An 18,901-nucleotide genomic window follows, 5' to 3' on the forward strand; every position below is an offset into this window, starting at 1 on the left:
GCCTTGTGTATGTGTTGACCATTGTGAGGTAGCTATTAGTAGTTACATGCAAGTGGGAGTAGTCCTACCAAGTCCAGGTGGATGTGTGAGAATAATGCCTTTGCCATGTCAAAACTTCTGGGCAGGGTTTGTGTGCACCATGCTGCTTTCCTTTTATGGCAGGGAATGCAGCTCTTAGTCCACTTAAGACAGTCCTTCTGTACACCAAACCACACAAGATGCCGCACGCTAGTGCTCTGACAGCACTGATTCCCTGATGGCTGAGTCCAAGTTGAGTGTCAAAAATCCAGTGTGTTAGAAGGGAAGGCAGTCAGCTGCAGTCAGCCTGCTGACTCACTGTAGCAGGTACATGACAAATGGTACACTTAAATTATGAGGAAAGACTCTTTACTGATGTGCACAACAACGACATAAATAACTACTATCATATATACTATTATCATCCCATGGGTGGTTTTACGAAACACATGCATGCACATGTACACCTGTGAGCTGAAGTTACTGCAATTTCATTACATCTATGTGGACAAGAAGGCAGTCATTCCAAACTCCCAGGGTACCCCTATCCCCTGGCCCACTCCCCACCAGCCATGGGAATGGATTCGTGTTGACTTTGCAATTTCTTTCTTGAATTCCTTCTGGCTCTTTGTTGTGGATGCCTTTTGCCGGTTTCCTTACATTCTCTGCTGTGCGTCGATGTTGGCTGAGGTCACAATTAATTTGCATTGGAGGGCTTTTTCTACTGAGGGATTGCCTTGTACCTTAGTTTCCGATAACAGGCCCCAGTTTGTTTCCCACATTTTTTAATGGTTTTGTTCCCATCAAGCATTCATCATGTTATGGCTCTACAATTCCACCCTCCATCAAATGGCAAGGAAGAAAGACTAGTGTGTACGTTCAAGTCCCACATGAAAAAGTTCATTGTGGATTCTTCGCTGGATGATGCCCTTCTCCATTTTCTGAGCACCAATCACTTCAGACCTATGGTGGAGTGAAGCCCAGCTGAGCTGCTTTGCAGCCAGCAGCCAGGCATGTTGCTCCACCTTCTGCAGCCTTCACTGCACCCACCACAGATGGGTTTGTCTGGCCACTTCACAACGGATTACCAGTCTGGGCGTGAACGGTTTTGTCACCGGCCCAAGTGGATACCAGCCACTATTGCCCACTGCCAGGGTTACCATCCCTGTGATGTCCGTACAGCTGACAGGCTGTCAGTGCACCACTTTAATCAGTTGCACCCTCCTCTCACTGCCAGAAGCTACCAGTTCGCAGGTGCGGCTCCATTACCTTGGCCCACATTGCCACCCTCTGACTCCAGGCAATTGTCACCTGCTGTGGAGGCACCCCCATCCCATTTGCTGACTCCTCCATGTGCGGTGCCCTGAAGTTCCAGCTTCCCAGCACTGGGCTCCGGTCTGTCTCCAGCCTCGGGTCCATTGCTGCAGCCTGCTGATCTGATCAGGTTGCCTCCACTGGCCCCCTCACCATCGGTGTTGGTGGGTTGAGCTCTATCTCTTCTGCACTGGGACCCACCTCCTGATAATTATGGTGATGGCACCTTCCTCTCCAGTGCTGTTGTCGGGCACTGCATGGGCCCACTGCACTCAGGTTTGCCTGTGTCCCCATGTGTCATGACCCTACACTTTGGTGCCTGCCTACCCTCTCTGATGAGAGTACTGGCTGCTGCCACTCTGGAGCTGATGGATGTGTCTCTTGTCAGGCCTCTGGTGGCTTCTCCATCGCCTGGGCACCCACTTTGCATGGGGGAGAGATGTGCTATATCTTGCTACTAGTACATGCGAGTGTGACGTGTCACTGTGTGTGTGTGTGTGTGTGTGTGTGTGTGTGTGTGTGTGTGTGTGTGTGGGTGGGTGGGTGGGTGGGTGGGTGGGTGGGTGGGTGGGCGGCGTGTGATTTGGCTGTCAACTGTACCAGTGCAGGCCAGCCACTGAAGGTCATCTGTGGGAGGCGTGCATGTGGCGTGGTCTCTGCTGTGCTGTCTGCTGGTGACTTGTGCATGTATATGCACAGAGCAGTGCTTAGTGACTCCCTCAGTGTTCATTCAGCTGTACCACTCACACCAGCTGTTTTGTCTCTCGTAATGTGTGGACTCATGAGAGGCTTCTTTGTGTTATTGTTCAGAAGTGTGTGGGTAAACCCTTATTTGTATTACTTGGATCAGTTTCAGGTAATACTTGATTACAACAACCAACTATTACAGGATGTGCGTTCCATTATAAAAGTGGCGACCATGACAGGACACAAAAAAGAGAAGAGAGACTAATATGTAATCTTTAAAATATATGGAGGAAGATGGGGTACAGTGACACATGGGGACCAGTGAGACACCACGAATATCTCTGAAAGTAATGAAACACTAGCACCACAGTATTGGAATGTGGAACTAAAATGCTCCTAGGCAATATTTTTTGTTTTTCAGGTTTAACAGCCTGTAGTTGAGTTTCAGATGTTGGGTGGTCTTTTGGTGGTTAAAGTAATTTTTGTTGTAATCTTCCTGAAGGGATATTATTTGTTTCATCTGCCTGACAACAAATCACATGAGTTTAGTTATTTTATAAGTTAATAAGCTTTATTTTGGTATATCAATACAGAGAGGTTCTTAACTGTGAACTGACATAATTCCACAGTTTTAAAAACTGGACATACAGATAATGGTGAGACACTTGTGTCTGTTTTTCTCAGCATAGTATGCCATATTTGTATGTTCAAAATTACAATAGTTTTGATTGCAACAATAATGAGAAGGAAAGTTGCTACTCACCATATAGTGGAGATGCCAAGTTGCAGATAGGCACAACAAAAAGATTTTCACACTTAAAGCTTTCGGCCAATGGTCTTTGTCAACAATAGGCACACATGTATGCACGCACGCACGCACACACACACACACACACACACACACACACACACACACACACACAAATGCAACTCACACACACGACTGCACACACATCCTAGATTTTCCATTCTTTGATAGTTCTGATTGGATTTACTTTACATTTTAGAACTATGCCACGGGATCATAAAATGAAAATCCAGATAGGCACATTTACATCTGGATGTGTGAGGCAAGCTGTTGACTTGGTAGAAAGAGGGTGTAGCATTTGATCTGTGGGGAATGAAATACAGCTGCTATTTCAGACATTGGCACAATATGTAAAGAAATATAAGGAATCACCCATGAAAAACTTGCATGACTCCTAATTAATATATCAGAGAAATCTTTAGTGATGAAGGAGAATCAGTCTTGGTGTCATAACTAATTATATGTACAAAAATATTCTATGGGCTGCCATTTCTAGAACATAGAAAACTAGCCAATGAACCAGCTGTAAAGAATAATTAGAAAATACCCGAGACCTGGAATGCTAAAAAAGGTGCTCGAGTAAAATGGTAGTGGGGATTTCTTAAACGGCACCCAACACTGTCAATATAACGCCTGGAGGATGCAGACTGTCAAGGGCAACTGCATTCAAAAATTACAATGTAAAAATGTTTTCTGGTAACCTAGAAGACGTTATTAAGAGAAGCCCCAGTTTTGCTGATGAAACATGGATCTTTAATCAAGATGAAACCAGCACAACAACAAAACTGAAGGAACATACCAAAATTATTGCTGAATGAGGAATAAAGCACTGAAAAAGGGGCATTTGTAACAACTTGTTGTCTATTGAGTGCTGCAGGAACAGTGTTCCACCACTTCTAGTCCTTTCAAGAGTGTGTTTCACAGAGCACACGATGAGTGGAGCACCTCCTGCAAGCCTGGGTCTAGCTTCAACCTCTAATTGGATGAATGTGGAACTTTTTATGAAGCAATGAAACAATTCATAAAACAATCACCAAGTTAAAAGGAAAATTCTTCTTATTAATTTATGACAACACTGAGAGCCATTTCACTAGTATGTCTGAAACCTGGCAAAACATAGTGGCGTCACAACCTTGGCTGTTCCTTCACATTCGATGAACACGCTTCAGCCACTGGATGTCAGAATGTTTAAACCTTTTAATCTTACATATGATGTTGCAATTTATGTTTGGTTAATGCAACACCCACGAAAACAAGTCATTCTCTATGAAATTGCTGCCAGTTGAGAGTGCTCATCTGAAAAGCCTTACTCCTTCAAACATCATGGTAGCATTCAAGAAATGTGGAATTTTTCCCTATGATTGCAATACCTTCACTGAAATAGATTTCTTGCAAGTTGTAACTGACAGACCTTTACTGACAATGTCACCTAGAAGCAGCAGTTCCAATTCTAGTGAGCCTTGTTGATCAAACTATGGACTACAGTAAAGTTCCAACTACATCTGTCTGGGAATCACAATTTGTGTAACTTTTTGTTTCATGTACTGATATAACTGAGGCTGAGTGGAGAGAGAAACATAAAGGAGGGGAACTTAACTTTTAGTGTGCAGAGTCAACGAGATCGTTTCACGAGAACAGCAGCATGTGCAAGTTAACATTTATACTTTTCTGATGCTGGGTTTCAAGTTTTTAATTAGAATTGCTCACAATCTAGTATGATAGTTTTAATTAGCTGTTAAGCAATTTTTTGACCAGAGAGAGTATATTTTTTAAAATTTTGCTTGAAATTAGGTGACTCACGATTTCAACAATCACGATAGGCATTGTGAGACTGTTTCTTGTTAAACATTGATATATAGAAGGAAGAAGAAGAATTATGTTTTTGAAGAGTGAAATGTTACAATGTAATTGTGAAAAATTTTAAATTTGCCTGATGGTAAGGACACTTGCTCAGATGAACATTATGGAGAGAAGTGCAGGTACTACAGATGCGTCCATATTGTAGAAGAACAGACTGTACAGCAAGCAGTACAACCTACTCATCCCTTAGAAGTATTATTTACAAACTGGAAAAGGTAACGTCTACCCATCCCTAGTGTTAGAACTACTATGGGAGCTTACAAATAGGATGCCACAGCCACTAAACAAGATGCAATGGCATTTGAATTTAAAAAAAAGGGTAGCAAAGGACCAGAATTATTGAAAAAAAGAGGATGACACAGCCAGCAAACAGGATGCATCTGAGTTACAGAAAACACAGGAGGCAATGGAATCTGAATTATCAAAAAAGCAGGATGACATGGCTACTAAACAAGATGTGATTCAGGCTAAGCTTTTAGAATTTCCAGCAAAAAATGACACAGTGGCTAAAGAGCTAGCTAGTGAAAAAGCTGTGTTGAAGTTAGTACATGCTGACATACCTGAAAGGGTACAGACATTATCAGATTATGCAGCAGTGTAACAGAAGCATAGTCTGACTTAATGAGAACCATTCAGGAGGTATCAGAAAGAGTCAACAATTTGGCTGCTGAACAAGACAGGCTACACAAAGAGCAGAAAGAGCATAACAGAGAATCGCTAAACGTGGAATTTACTTGTTGGGTTGCAGGCAAGGAGGAATGGTGTTTCCAAAGGCATATGTGAAGGTCAAAGAAGCAATGAACAAAATTTCTCCAGATTTAACTGAGGGGCGTAGTGTACCTCTTGCAGTGTTAGTCACATTCTACAGCCAACAGAAAAATTAAAACATGATGTGCCACTATGGTGTAGCGCAGTAGACAGACAATTAAATGAAATAAAAAGGGAATTATGTAATGTGAAGGATGTAATTGATGATAATAAATCAGTGATACAGGTTTCTGAAAAAACCTCTGTTCAGGATCCAACATGAAGTCAAATTCATCATGCACAACACGAAGTGCTAGCTTCTGTACAGCACGATAAGCCATATGATATGACATCTTTGCCATGCTTTAAGAGTTTAATGATGGAAGAAAACCTTGATAGGCATAGACAATTTCAAATTTTCAACCCTAACAAAAGGATGTTTCATCCAATTGTCTTCACAGAAGAATTTAAGGATGTTAAGCCTAGGTCATGGTCCAAGGCTCAGGAGACAGAATTTCCAACTGGCTTTCTACTGGACAATGCAGCTTTATGGGCAACTGAAACAAGTGAATGCTGCCAGACTTATGATGAATTCGAAAAGGCTTTCTTAGCAAAACATTGGGTGGCTGGTATACAAGAGAGACTAAGAAAGGAAGTGTTTAATCTGTAAAATTTCCAGTCCCATCAAGGAAGTTTACAGGAAATCTTTGAGAAGTATTGAACAAAACTAGATGCTGGGACCACCCACTATTGCAGTGTGATGATGTACATATATTAAAAGCAAAAGAATGTATTCCCATTGGGGTAAAGTTAATAAATGTAGCAGACTCTAATATCAAAGAACTTCTGTCGCTTTTACATTCAACAGACTTCATAGGTGAAGATGCCAAGTCATTTCCACATAATGAAAAGTTTCAATCCAGAGTATTTTAAACCATGCCAGCAATAGACAGTGGCAGCACACATCAGGAGATTATAATGTGATCAAGAATGGAATGACATGAATGTTGAGAGAATGGGGACAGACAATATGAACCAACTGTCAACATCACAGTAGGAAAATAAACTCGACTGCATTGAGTCCAGACTGTGAGGTTGATTTGGGTGTATTAAAAGAAATCCAACTTCCCTGGTATTATAAAGGACCCAATATAAGAGAAGACTTGGGATGTTAATGACAATCAATGTAAGAATACACATAAGACAGTGTGGCAGTCAGCACTCAGGGCTTATGTAGAGATATCCTCATTCCAGTTACAATAGACACAGGAGCTACAGCAAATAAAATATTGACTGAACTGAATAGTAGGATTTGTGAGAAACTTGACATATGCATCTTGCCATTGAGTAACTGTTGTGTACTGGGAGCTGTTGGCACCAGGTCCTGAAATATAAAATGGAAAGTTCACCTCCTGTTAAAATTAGGAAATCAAGCAACACTAGGCATGTTCCCTCTTAAAAATTAGGAAACTGAGCAACAATAGGCATGTTCTCTAAAGGCAAATTCTTTAGTGGTGGACTGCATAATGGGAACTGATTTTCTCTGTGAGAGACAAGCTGTGACTGACCTCTCAACAGGTATTTGTATGCTAATAATTGATGGCACAGAGGTAGTCATGGAACTGATTAAAACTCTGGTTGGGTAAGGCAGATATTACCAGCACACACAAGTATAATACATAGGGAAAGAGAATTGTGAACTACGCTTGCAGCAACTGGAGGTTAAAAATATCAGTGATTTAAGAGAACAAATAAAACAAAAGAAGTTGGAGTCAACTTATTCAAGTGAAGAGCACTGAGGAGACCCGCCAAGTGTTTTATTAAATTATATCACAGTTTTTGAAGAGAAACTGTGTATAATCAAAGCGTATACATGTCATCTAAAAGTAAAGCCGCGAATCATTTTGCTAGTTGTTGCACTCCATTCCTTGGGCTAAAAGCTCTGCTGTAACTAAAGATATCAGAAGAATTTTAACTCGTACATGATAAAATCTTCGATGAGCCGGTATTGTAATCTATTATTTAGCAGTGGCAAAAGTAGGTGGTAGTATTCGGCTGGTAACAGATGTGAGGGCTATCAACGAAATTAATGTACAAGTGAAACTTGCTCAGAGAACACAGAAGTGCAGATTCAGAGTGTCCATAGCGTGAAGTATTTAACTGCTATCGACTTGTGCACACTGTATTGACAGTTCCAGTTGATGAGGATTCATGCAAATATATGGCTTTCATTTTTGTAGCAAGGAGTTATCAACTCAAAGTTCTGCTGTTTGTTTGAACGTAATTGTTGGTGTTTCTACTGCTGCACTAGATACTGTCCTTGGCCAGGAGTTATTACACAGTCTTACCTTATACATTGATGATCTATTAATAGTGACTTCCATGTGGGAGGAAAAAATATTTGATATGTCAAATCTTCAAAAACTTTCAAGATTATGGAGTAATGGCAAAATTACAAAAATCGAAATTTGTTGTTGTTGTGGTCTTCAGTCCAGAGACTGGTTTGATGCAGTTCTCCATGCTACTCTATCCTGTGCAAGCTTCTTCATCTCCCAGTACCTACTGCAACCTACATCCTTCTGAATCTGTTTAATGTATTCATCTCTTGGTCTCCCACTACGATTTTTACCCTCCATGCTGCCCTCCAATACTAAATCGGTGATCCCGTGATGCCTCAGAACATGTCCTACCAACTGATCGCTTCTTCCAGACAATCTGTGCCACAAATTTCTCTTCTCCCCAATTCTGTTCAATACCTCCTCATTAGTTATGTCATCTACCCACCTAATCTTCAGCATTCTTCTTCTTCTCTAAACTATTTATCGTCCACGTTTCACTTCTGTATATGGCTACACTCCATACAAATACTTTCAGAAAAGACTTCCTGACACTTAAATCTATACTCGATGTTCTCTTCTTCAGAAACGCTTTCCTTGTCATTGCCAGTCTACATTTTATATCTTCTCTACTTTGACCATCGTGAGTTATTTTGCACCCCAAATAGCAAAACTCATTTACTACTTTAAGCGTCTTATTTCCTAATCTAATTCCTGCAGCATCACCCGATTTAATTCGACTACATTCCATTATTCTCGTTTTGCTTTTGTTGATGTTCATCTTATATTCTCCTTTCAAGACACTGTCCATTCCGTTCAACTGCTCTTCCAGGTCCTTAGCTGTCTCTGAAAGAATTGCAATGTCATCAGCGAACCTCAAAGTTTTTATTTCTTCTCCATGGATTTTAATTCCTACTCCGAATTTTCCTTTTGTTTCCTTTACTGCTTGCTCAATATACAGATTGAATAACATCAGGGATAGGCTACAACCCTGTCTCACTCCCTGCCCAACCACTGCTTCCCTTTCATGCCCCTCGACTCTTATAACTGCCATCAGGTTCTGTACAAATTGTAAATAGCCTTTTGCTCCCTGTATTTTACCCCTGCCACCTTCAGAATATGAAAGAGAGTATTCCAATCAACATTGTCAAAAGCTTTCTCTAAGTCTACAAATGCTAGAAATATAGGCTTGCCTTTCCTTAATCTATTCTCTAAGATAAGTCATAGGGTCAGTACTGCCTCACGTGTTCCAACATTTCTATGGAATCCAAACTGATCTTCCCCGAGGTCGACTCCTACCAGTTTTTCCATTCATCTGAAAGAATTCGTGTTAGTATTTTGCAGCCGTGACTTATTAAACTGATAGGTCAGAAATTTTCTCATCTGTCAGCACCTGCTTTCTTTGGGATTGGAATTATTATATTCTTCTTGAAGTCTGAGGGTATTTTGCCTGTCTCATACGTCTTGCTAACTAGATGGTAGAGTTTTGTTAGGCCTGGCTCTCCCAAGGCTGTTAGTAGTTCTAATGGAATGTTGTCTACTCCCGGGGCCTTGTTTCGACTTAGGTCTTTGAGTGCTCTGTCAAACTCCTCACACAGTATCATATCTCCCATTTCATCTTCTTCTACCTCCCCTTCCATTTCCATAATATTGTCCTCAAGAACATGGCCCTTGTATAGACCCTCTATATACTCCTTCCACCTTTCTGCTTTCCCGACTTAATGACAAAAAATTAAAAATTTATGGGACATGTTGAGGTACCACAAGGAATATTACCAGAGGAAAGTTAAATCAGTGCAATAAAAATTTTTCAGGTGCATAAGACAAAGACACAACCGAAAACATTCCTTACATATTTTACTATGGAAGCAGGTCAACTGGTTCTGGTTTGTGGAAAGTCAGGTAGCTGTCCAATATGAATACCACCCAACATTTATGGGACATAATTGAGAAGTTGGTTCGTGCACAAAATCCTGCACCATCAACATATTCGTAATTATGGATGGCTAGTTAGCGTGGCTTAATATTTCCCCAGGGCACTTCCAGTGGCCTGTCCAGTCCATGCCAAGTCAAGTTGTTGCACTAAACTGGGCGAAAGGAGATCCAACCTGATATTAGGAGGTATCCCTGGACTTTTATCACCTCAGTGCACTACACATGACAGGTTCATGGAACAGAAGGACTGTGACGAATTCTAACTTGAACAAGACAATTTGATCAGACTTCAAAACTAATCTACAGTGTATTGGATATTTTTCCAATTAAAATCTTTATCCAATGGGTTAGAAGTCCTTTTGATCAGGAAAGGAAGCTTGATACAAGGGGGCCTGGTATGACAAGGGTATAAACGACAGTAGATGCCCTCTGAATTGTCAACGTCCGTGTAAATGGTTTAACCAACAGAGAAGAGTGTTCACTTTGAACATGTGCACTGAAGGTTTTAGAAAAAATTTTAAGGAAATTTTCAATTCATATTATGATCTTTTAAACACGGGATTTTTGTTGTAGGTGTAGGTTGATCTGTGATCATGATAGTGTCGAGAAAGTTGTCTAAGAAAACCATATTATGCTCATGCGATATAAATCAATTAGGTTAATACATGCTGAACATTGGTACTCATATGAATATCAAATTATTAAGCCATAAAAATATTTGGAAATTAATTCAATATTTGAAGAAACAGACTGTGGAAAGTGCAGAGAAATGAACAAAGGACAGAACATAAATTTAAACTAGAAGTGTTATCATGGTGGATGTGGACCTCTGATATGAGCTAATACCAAAGAACCAGGTCTTGATGTAAATGCCAATATAATGTGTGTCAGTAGACGATGTGCTCTGTGCAAGAGCGGCACACAGTCAAATAGAAGCTGTGTGTGTTGGCATAGCAACAAACTAGCTCGCTCACAGATGATATTGTGAGTGGGACCTATACACAAGAGTTGTCTGAAAAGTTTCTTGGCCTTGCCCAGATATCGCACACTAATTGCCTGCCTTTTTTCCCCCTTAAGTTGGTATAAATGTTAGCCAGTCATTTGAAGCAGTTGTGGCGTGTGTGGTGTCGAAAATGGAAAAAAACTGAGTATTGTGCAATTATTAAATTCTTCCTGAAAGAAGGTTTAACAGAGACCAAACTTCATTTGTAGCTTGTACATGTGTTTGGTGGCTCTTCACCTTCAATTTCCACCTGAAAAATAGGGAGTCGAGTTTAAACACAGCCGTGAATGTGTCCAAGAAGATAAACATGAAGGACGCCCGACAAGTGCTTGAAATTGCTAATGCTCTAGGGTTATTAAAGGAACATGTTGGTCACATCTTGCACCAGGAACTGAACATGAGAAAGCTTTGCCAAAGATGTGTGCCATGTGCACCAACTGTGGATGACAAACACATTCACATAACACTTTTTCAAAAAGAGCTTGGTGCACATCAAGAAAAACATAAGTGACTTTTTGCATTGATATGTGGCAGTGGACGAAACATAGTTTCACCACTACACACCTGAATACAAACAGAAGTCTATACAGAGGACAGAAGTCAGTTCTTCAGCTCCAAAGAAGGTAAGGACAGTGCCCTCAGTGGGACTGATGATGGCATCACTGTTTTGGGATGTGAAAGGAAAAGAAAAAGATAAAACCATAACTGGAGAATACTGCTCTCAACTTCTAACAAAACTGGATGCAAGCATCTGTGAAAGTAGACCTGGATTAAAGAAGAAAAGAATGGTCTTCCAGCAGGACAATGCACCTGCCCACAAAAGGTTCTCGGAAATGGTGCTACTGAGGGATTTGCACTACGAAGTGCTGGAACATCCACCTTATTTGGCAGATTTGGCTCCCTACGACTTCCATCTAGTCTCAAAACTGAAGACATTCCTCGCTGGTCACCACTTTTAGTCCAATCGAGAAACCAATGTCACTGTAGATGGATACTTTGCAGCACTTACAGAGGAATAATACAGAGAGGGAATAATGACACAGGAACAATGCTCTATGAAATGTATTGATATTACAGAAGATTATGTTGAAAAACAAAACTTCTTTGAAAGCATAAATTGTCGGGTCACTATCAGGCCGAGAACTTTTCAAACTGCCTTGGCCCACACTGTGTTGGTGAAACTCTTTTAACTGACTTTCAGATGAAATACTGTAACCAAAAGGATGCTAAACAGTACTTGTGGTTTCTTAATATCAAGGTCTTATACATGTGGAGTCCACAATAAAGGCTGCACGGAAAGGAAAGAATGGTACTGCAGCAGCGACAGTAGTAGTAGTAGTAGTAGTAGTAGGAGGAGGAGGAGGAGGAGGAGGAAAGAAAGAAAGGGTGAAAAAAGTTAATGAAAAGTAAATATATTAATTTCTGCATAGGTCTCTTTTCTTGAAACTTCATGAGTTCAGTTCATCGTCTAGAAATAAGATGTACTGAGGACAGAAAAAATACCTCTGCACTTGATAAATAAATAATTCACCGGTTTCTTCCCTCAGGAAGTATAAAGTTTTTCATTTTTATTAGATTTTTCAGGATCCAAAACATATGATGATAGATGGTGAGATGAGTCTTAGTAGTATCTTCTCTTTTGCTGAGCCTAAGAGATATACCATCCAACCACACCCATTTGCTCCACCCAATTAACCACATGTATATTGATCCATATTATTTCAAGATAACACAATTCATATGGAAACGAAGCCAAAATTTCAGAACTGCAACCATATGGTCTAAACATCTGTATGTAAATCTACATGAACAAAATATTAACAATAGCCATGAAATCACTCTCCACTCAACCAATAAAATGGATCATGCAGAATTACAGAAAACAAAAGTGTTGGAAGTATGTAAATATTTAGTGGAACATGAAAATCAACAAGAACTTAAGTTTTTAACTCAGATGTTTTTTCTATGAACTGAGACATGACTTACTAAAGTCTAAACTTCATAAAAAGGAATTTACATAAGTGGTTTAAATGTCTTACGAGATTGAAGGCCCCTTTTATTGCATTGCCATTTTTCCGTAGAACTTGCCCGAATGGGAAGGCATAAGAAATTTATTCTGGACAAAAAAAGGATTCCAGTGTCAAATAGCTGAAGCTAAAATCATTGTAAGGCAAGTAGCACTGGGGAAAGAGTAACTTTCTGAATAATGCCTAATCCCCCTTTCAATATATTCAAAAGGGAATTAAAATCATTCTTAACTATCAAATGTTTGTACTCACTGAATGAATACTGATATTAAAATGTAGCTATTCTTAAATGTAGGCCAAACTCTTCTATTATACGATGTACTATTCTGAAGTGATTGTAATAGATATTATTTTTGTAACAACATGCTGTAAATTCAAATACCTATACTATGTAACAACTGTATGTTGCATTATGAAGTATTGTACCATATATTGCCAAGTGCATCGCCTGTAAGCGGCTTCTTGTACATGTGAATTACAAATTGTAGAAAAATGCTATGACGTTTGCAACAGTCACCAGTTGGTGACTATATGCAAAAAAGATAATAAATAAATAAAAAAAAATTTCTTCAACTAAACTGGTGGTAAATTTTAATTCTTGTGTGGGGACAAAACATCAATGAAGAGGTTAAATATAAATTGCCAGATTTTATAAAATGTTATACTCTAAAGTAACACATTCTCATACTGAATTCATGCACAAATTTACAAAGTATACCATCGTAGATTGTCAAAAAATGAAGATTGTACATATATTGAAACACAGATATTACCTGAGGTAGCGGAAAGTGAGTAGTATACAAAAGATGACGAGATTGAGATTCTATACCACCCACATCAGTAGCTTCTGTATGAGTTACGGATGACATAGGTGGAGGCACTACAAGGTGGGGAACTCCATCATCTTTCGGCGAATCTGGTGCATCCTGTAAGTAAATAAATTTAAATCAGTTTTATTGAATTAGCTTCTTAAAAGAAGTGATAAATGCATCATAAAAGACTTTAATTATTACCAAAGAATTCTGCTGCTCTTCTTTTATGTGCTGCAACAGCTTATCCAGTTCATCATCTATCTTCCTGTCATCATAATCAGTATTGCGACCATGGTCCTACAGCAAAAAACTCTTAATAACTATGAGCAATTAAACAATAATAAAATGCAAATACTAAGACTTACTAAAACTTAAAATACCTTCTCTAGCAATGCCTTCAGCCAAGTAATTCACGTCTAAGATACATCAACTAGAAATCTGTCCTGGCTTCGCACTGGTAGCACTAAGTACTTATGGCTGCATGACTTGTTTTGCATGGTGGTAACTTTATTTACAGGGCACTGTATAGAATTATGATTGAATTTCAGGCAAGAATGTTAGTTAATTGAATATCTCTTTCAAATAACACAACACACGCCAGGAAAATTCTCAGGAAGCACAAATGTTGTATGTTCTGTATTTAATTGATGTTCAAAGTGACATCTCATGACAATGATGGAAGCTGCAGGCTATCGTACACCTGGTCCACCCTAAATCAGTCTACATAATAGTAAAAACTGTATTAAAATCCCTACAGTAGTTCCTGGGATTAACCTTCAAATATAAACCAAAAAACACATCAGCAGACTTTAATTTGCAAAATATCTACCAGAAGAAGATTTGTACAGCCTCTGGTAATAACAGTTTTGTGTGGGTCAATGGCATAGTGCAAGTCTTTCAATTAGGTGTCACTTCATGACTGTACTGGACAACATTGACTTGATCCATGAAGCTGCATGGGGAACACAAAATGTACAAACCCCAGAATGGAAAACAACAACAGGTCACACAAATGTGACAGTAGCATCTGAGATTGAGTTGAGAACTAGTGCTGCTGCAGGAAGCAGTGAAGATGAAATGGATGCTCTCGACTGCACAGTAAAAACCCGTGATGCGAGTTCTGCCATTCATCACTAGATGGCAATGGCATCACTTTCACAGCAGCGGTTAACTATCATCATAATTTAGTTAATTTGTACAAAATATTTACAAATCATAAACACAAAGCTTCCTCATAAATCACTCTGCATATTAGCAAAAACTTTATCAAAATTCCTGCAGTAGTTCCTCAGATATAGTCCAAACATGCTATGAGTATTTGTAGATGGGTGTACAGATTTTGTAATTCGTGCAAATTATCTAACACAAAAGCATACGGGAGAAAGTCAAAGAATGGACTTTGTATTTCATACATAAGTAAAAACTGTTTTAGAAGAGGGAAGTTTCTCTTTTGACACACTTATCACTTTTACTGACATTAATCCAAATTATCGAAGGTATTACTTTACATGAAATGACATATGACAAGAAGTGATGAAAGAACAGTGCGCAAGAGTCTCAGCCACAAATAAGTTTCTTCTTTATGCCATTATCAACAGAGATTAATGATGAAAATGTTGCCAGAGCTTCAGCATCAGATAACAGTGCCCCCTTGGCTGTTGTGGACTGTATCATTGTAGATCAAGATGACAACAGCAAATAACTACAAGTTGACAGCAGCAGATAACTGGTAAAGTACACACCATTCTACAGTCAATGTAACACGTAAATTTCCAGTAGAGCGTATACATTAATTTTTGAATAAGTACTGTAATGCATATGTGTAACAGTGTATATGTGAGGCTTCTTTAATGTAATCATAGAATTTGTATTGTAACTTTCATTTGTTTAATCTGATTGTTCATTATTGTAGTATCACTGCATTAGTTGCTTTTAAATTATACTGTACGGTATTTCATAGAACATCACAGTACATCTTGTTTTTGTTTAATCACCATAATAAGCTGGAGGTTATATTTCTAATTATAGCTCCAGAAACCTAACTATTTTAGAACAAATTTCTGGAACTCGCCTCAATTAGAACAAATTAGTTAGGTTTTACTGCACTATATAACTTGTAGAAAGAAGTGAACTTGCAATCAGGATAATTAAATTAATTTTTATTTGCTTTCATCTTACATGTTTGTTTAATTAGAAGCTTTAAAAAAGCAAGAAGGACAAATAACTGTTATGCAACATCAATTTTCAAAATTATATACTAAACACAACTAGGAAATTACATAGAACACTAACAACTGACTTGGCATTTGACCCCACATTTTTATTTGTATGACATCACCCCAACACACACACACACACACACACACACACACACACACACACACACACACCTTGGGAATCAAGTCTAAAACGAGTATGTGTAATTTAGAGATGTATAAAACCAAGTATATGCATATAGAACAAAGTGCATGGATTCTACTTTTGATAATGCTTCAAAATCCACTGTCCAGGAAGCCTGCAATTATTTCATTTAGGAACTTACTTTCTACAAAATAATGGATAGGTATCAACACTACACATTACTCACTGGTGGGGCATATGTAGAGCTTTCATCATCTTGAAGCATTGAATTTGGATGTCCAGTACGACCATCTGCTGGAGTGGCTGGTTTGTTGCTTGTAGGATGTGGAGTACCAGGAGGGTGAGTACCTGGACCACTAGTATTCAGGTCACCACGAGAAATCAGTGTGCACAGGTATACATCATGTGAGAAGATATCATGCCTGATCAATTCAGCAAAGAGATGCACAAGATTTGTGAACATTGCACGATTTTGAGTTGATGGGTTGTCATCTGTGAAATTTTTTTCAAATATCAGACACTCATTCACTTGTTAGTACAAAATATGTTCATGTTAAAACAAAAATATTGAACATTGATGCACACATCATAATAACAGGCTACTGACTATTATCAGTATTCTCCATTGTTCAAGGTTAATATTTTGTCACTTTGCCTTTTGTGTACTTGAATAAAATTACTGGCTAGCCAAAGTGAACAGACAGTACTATGCGTTTTATCTAACACAAAAATATTGAACAAATAAATAAACACAATGAATAAACACACCTCTCCCATGAACCATGGACCTTGCCGTTGGTGTGGAGGCTCGCATGCCTCAGCGATACAGATAGCCGTACCATAGGTGCAATCACAATGGAGGGGTATCTGTTGAGAGACCAGACAAATGTGTGGTTTCTGAAGAGGGGCAGCAGACCTTTCAGTAGTTGCAGGGCCAACAACCTGGATGATTGACTGATCTAGCCTTGTAACACTAACCAAAATGGCCTTTCTGTGCTAGTACTGTGAATGGTTGAAAGCAAAGGGAAACTACAGCCGTAATTTTTCCCGAAGGCATGCAGCTTTACTGTATGCTTAAATGATGATGGCGTCCTCTTGGGTAAAATATTCCAGAGGTAAAATAGTCCCCCATTCAGATCTTCGGGCGGGAACTACTCAGGACGTTATTACTAGGAGAAAGAAAACTGGCGTTCTACAGACCGGAGCGTGGAATTTCAGATCTCTTAATCGGGCAGGTAGGTTAAAAAATTTAAAAAGGAAAAGGGATAGGTTAAAGTGAGATATAGCGGGAGTTAGTGAAGTTTGGTGGCAGAAGGAACATGACAGACAAAGAAACGAACACAAACATACACACAAAATTCAAGCTTTCGCAACAAACTGTTGCCTCATCAGGAAAGAGGGAAGGAGAGGGAAAGACGAAAGGATGTGGGTTTTAAGGGAGAGGGTAAGGAGTCATTCCAGTCCCAGGAGCGGAAAGACTTCCCTTAGGGGGAAAAAAGGACGGGTATACACTCGCACACACACACATATCCATCCACACATATACAGACACAAGCAGACATATATAATATGTAATATATATATAAGGGAAACATTCCACGTGGGAAAAATTTATCTAAAAACAAAGATGATGAGACTTACCAAACAAAAGCGCTGGCAGGTCGATAGACACACAATATATAATATGTCTGCTTGTGTCTGTATATGTGTGGATGGATATGTGTGTGTGTGCGAGTGTGTACCCGTCCTTTTTTTCCCCTAAGGTAAGTCTTTCCGCTCCCGGGACTGGAATGACTCCTTACCCTCTCCCTTAAAACCCACATCCTTTCGTCTTTCCCTCTCCTTCCCTCTTTCCTGATGAGGCAACAGTTTGTTGCGAAAGCTTGAATTTTGTGTGTATGTTTGTGTTCGTTTGTGTGTCTGTCGACCTGCCAGCACTTTCATTTGGTAAGTCACATCATCTTTGTTTTTAGGTATATTTTTCCTACGTGGAATATTTCCTTCTATTATAACCATATATACAGGGCGTTTCAAAAAGAAAGAGCAGATTTCAAACATTTATTTCTCAAAAACTACAAATGATAGAAACACAATTCAAACGTTTCTTGTCAGAGAAAGGTTCAAAGTTTTTCAATGGTCCGCGCAGAAGTTCCATGCAAATCCGCAGTGGCGCTGGCGTTTGTTTGTAGGAAAATGGCGACGACACCACAGGAACGATCATTTTGTGTGCTGCAATTTGCAAAGTTAGAGTCCATTGTTGGTGTGCAACGTGCATTCCGCCGTCAATTCAACAAACAGCCGCCTCGTCATAAGCAAATTTATGAGTGGCATCACAGATTCGTAGAAGATGGTTGCATCTGCAAGCGAAAAAGCACGGGTCGTCCACGCACATCGGATGAAAATGTCGAGCGTGTCCGTGCAGCTTACGAAAGGAGCCCTAGAAAATCCACGACACGGGCAAGTCACGAACTAAACATGTCTAAAACAACGGTATGGCGCGTTCTGAGTAACCGTCTGCACATGAAGCCGTACAAACTGCAGTTATTGCAAGCATTGCGTCCTGACGACCACAACAAAAGGTTCGAATTTTCAACTGCAATTCTACAGGACATGGAAGAGGACAATTTTGCCGAACGATTAATTTTTTCAGATGAATCAACGTTTCACATTTCTGGTAAAGTTAATCGGCATAACGTACGAATTTGGGCGAGTGAAACTCCGAGGGACGTTATTCAACATGAAAGAGACTCACCAAAGGTTAACGTCTTTTGTGCAATTTCGGTAAACAAAGTTTATGGACCTTTCTTTTTCATGGAGAAAACTATCACAGGAACCATTTACCTGGACATGTTAGAAAACTGGCTATTTCCTCAACTTCAGGAAGATTCAAATCACTTCATCTTCATGCAAGATGGCGCCCCACCACACTTCTCTGAACCTGTACGACGGTACCTAAATAACACCATTCCAGGACGGTGGATTGGAAGAGCAGG

The 18,901-nt window shown here is 39.5% G+C and overlaps 1 protein-coding gene across 1 annotated transcript in view; it reads right to left on the reverse strand.

The window, feature by feature from the left end:
- LOC126161685 (mediator of RNA polymerase II transcription subunit 12) overlaps nucleotides 1-18,901 on the reverse strand; it is a 415,184-nt gene that overhangs the window by 305,598 nt on the left and 90,685 nt on the right. The window contains exons 12-14 of the mRNA XM_049917698.1: nucleotides 16,135-16,400; nucleotides 13,749-13,844; nucleotides 13,509-13,661 (exon numbers count right to left, since the gene is read on the reverse strand). Of these exons, the coding sequence (XP_049773655.1) occupies nucleotides 13,509-13,661; nucleotides 13,749-13,844; nucleotides 16,135-16,400 (515 nt within the window). The remainder of the gene's footprint in view (nucleotides 1-13,508; nucleotides 13,662-13,748; nucleotides 13,845-16,134; nucleotides 16,401-18,901) is intronic.

The sequence above is a fragment of the Schistocerca cancellata genome, chromosome 2 (assembly GCF_023864275.1).
Source record: "Schistocerca cancellata isolate TAMUIC-IGC-003103 chromosome 2, iqSchCanc2.1, whole genome shotgun sequence".
Lineage (NCBI taxonomy): Eukaryota > Metazoa > Arthropoda > Insecta > Orthoptera > Acrididae > Schistocerca > Schistocerca cancellata.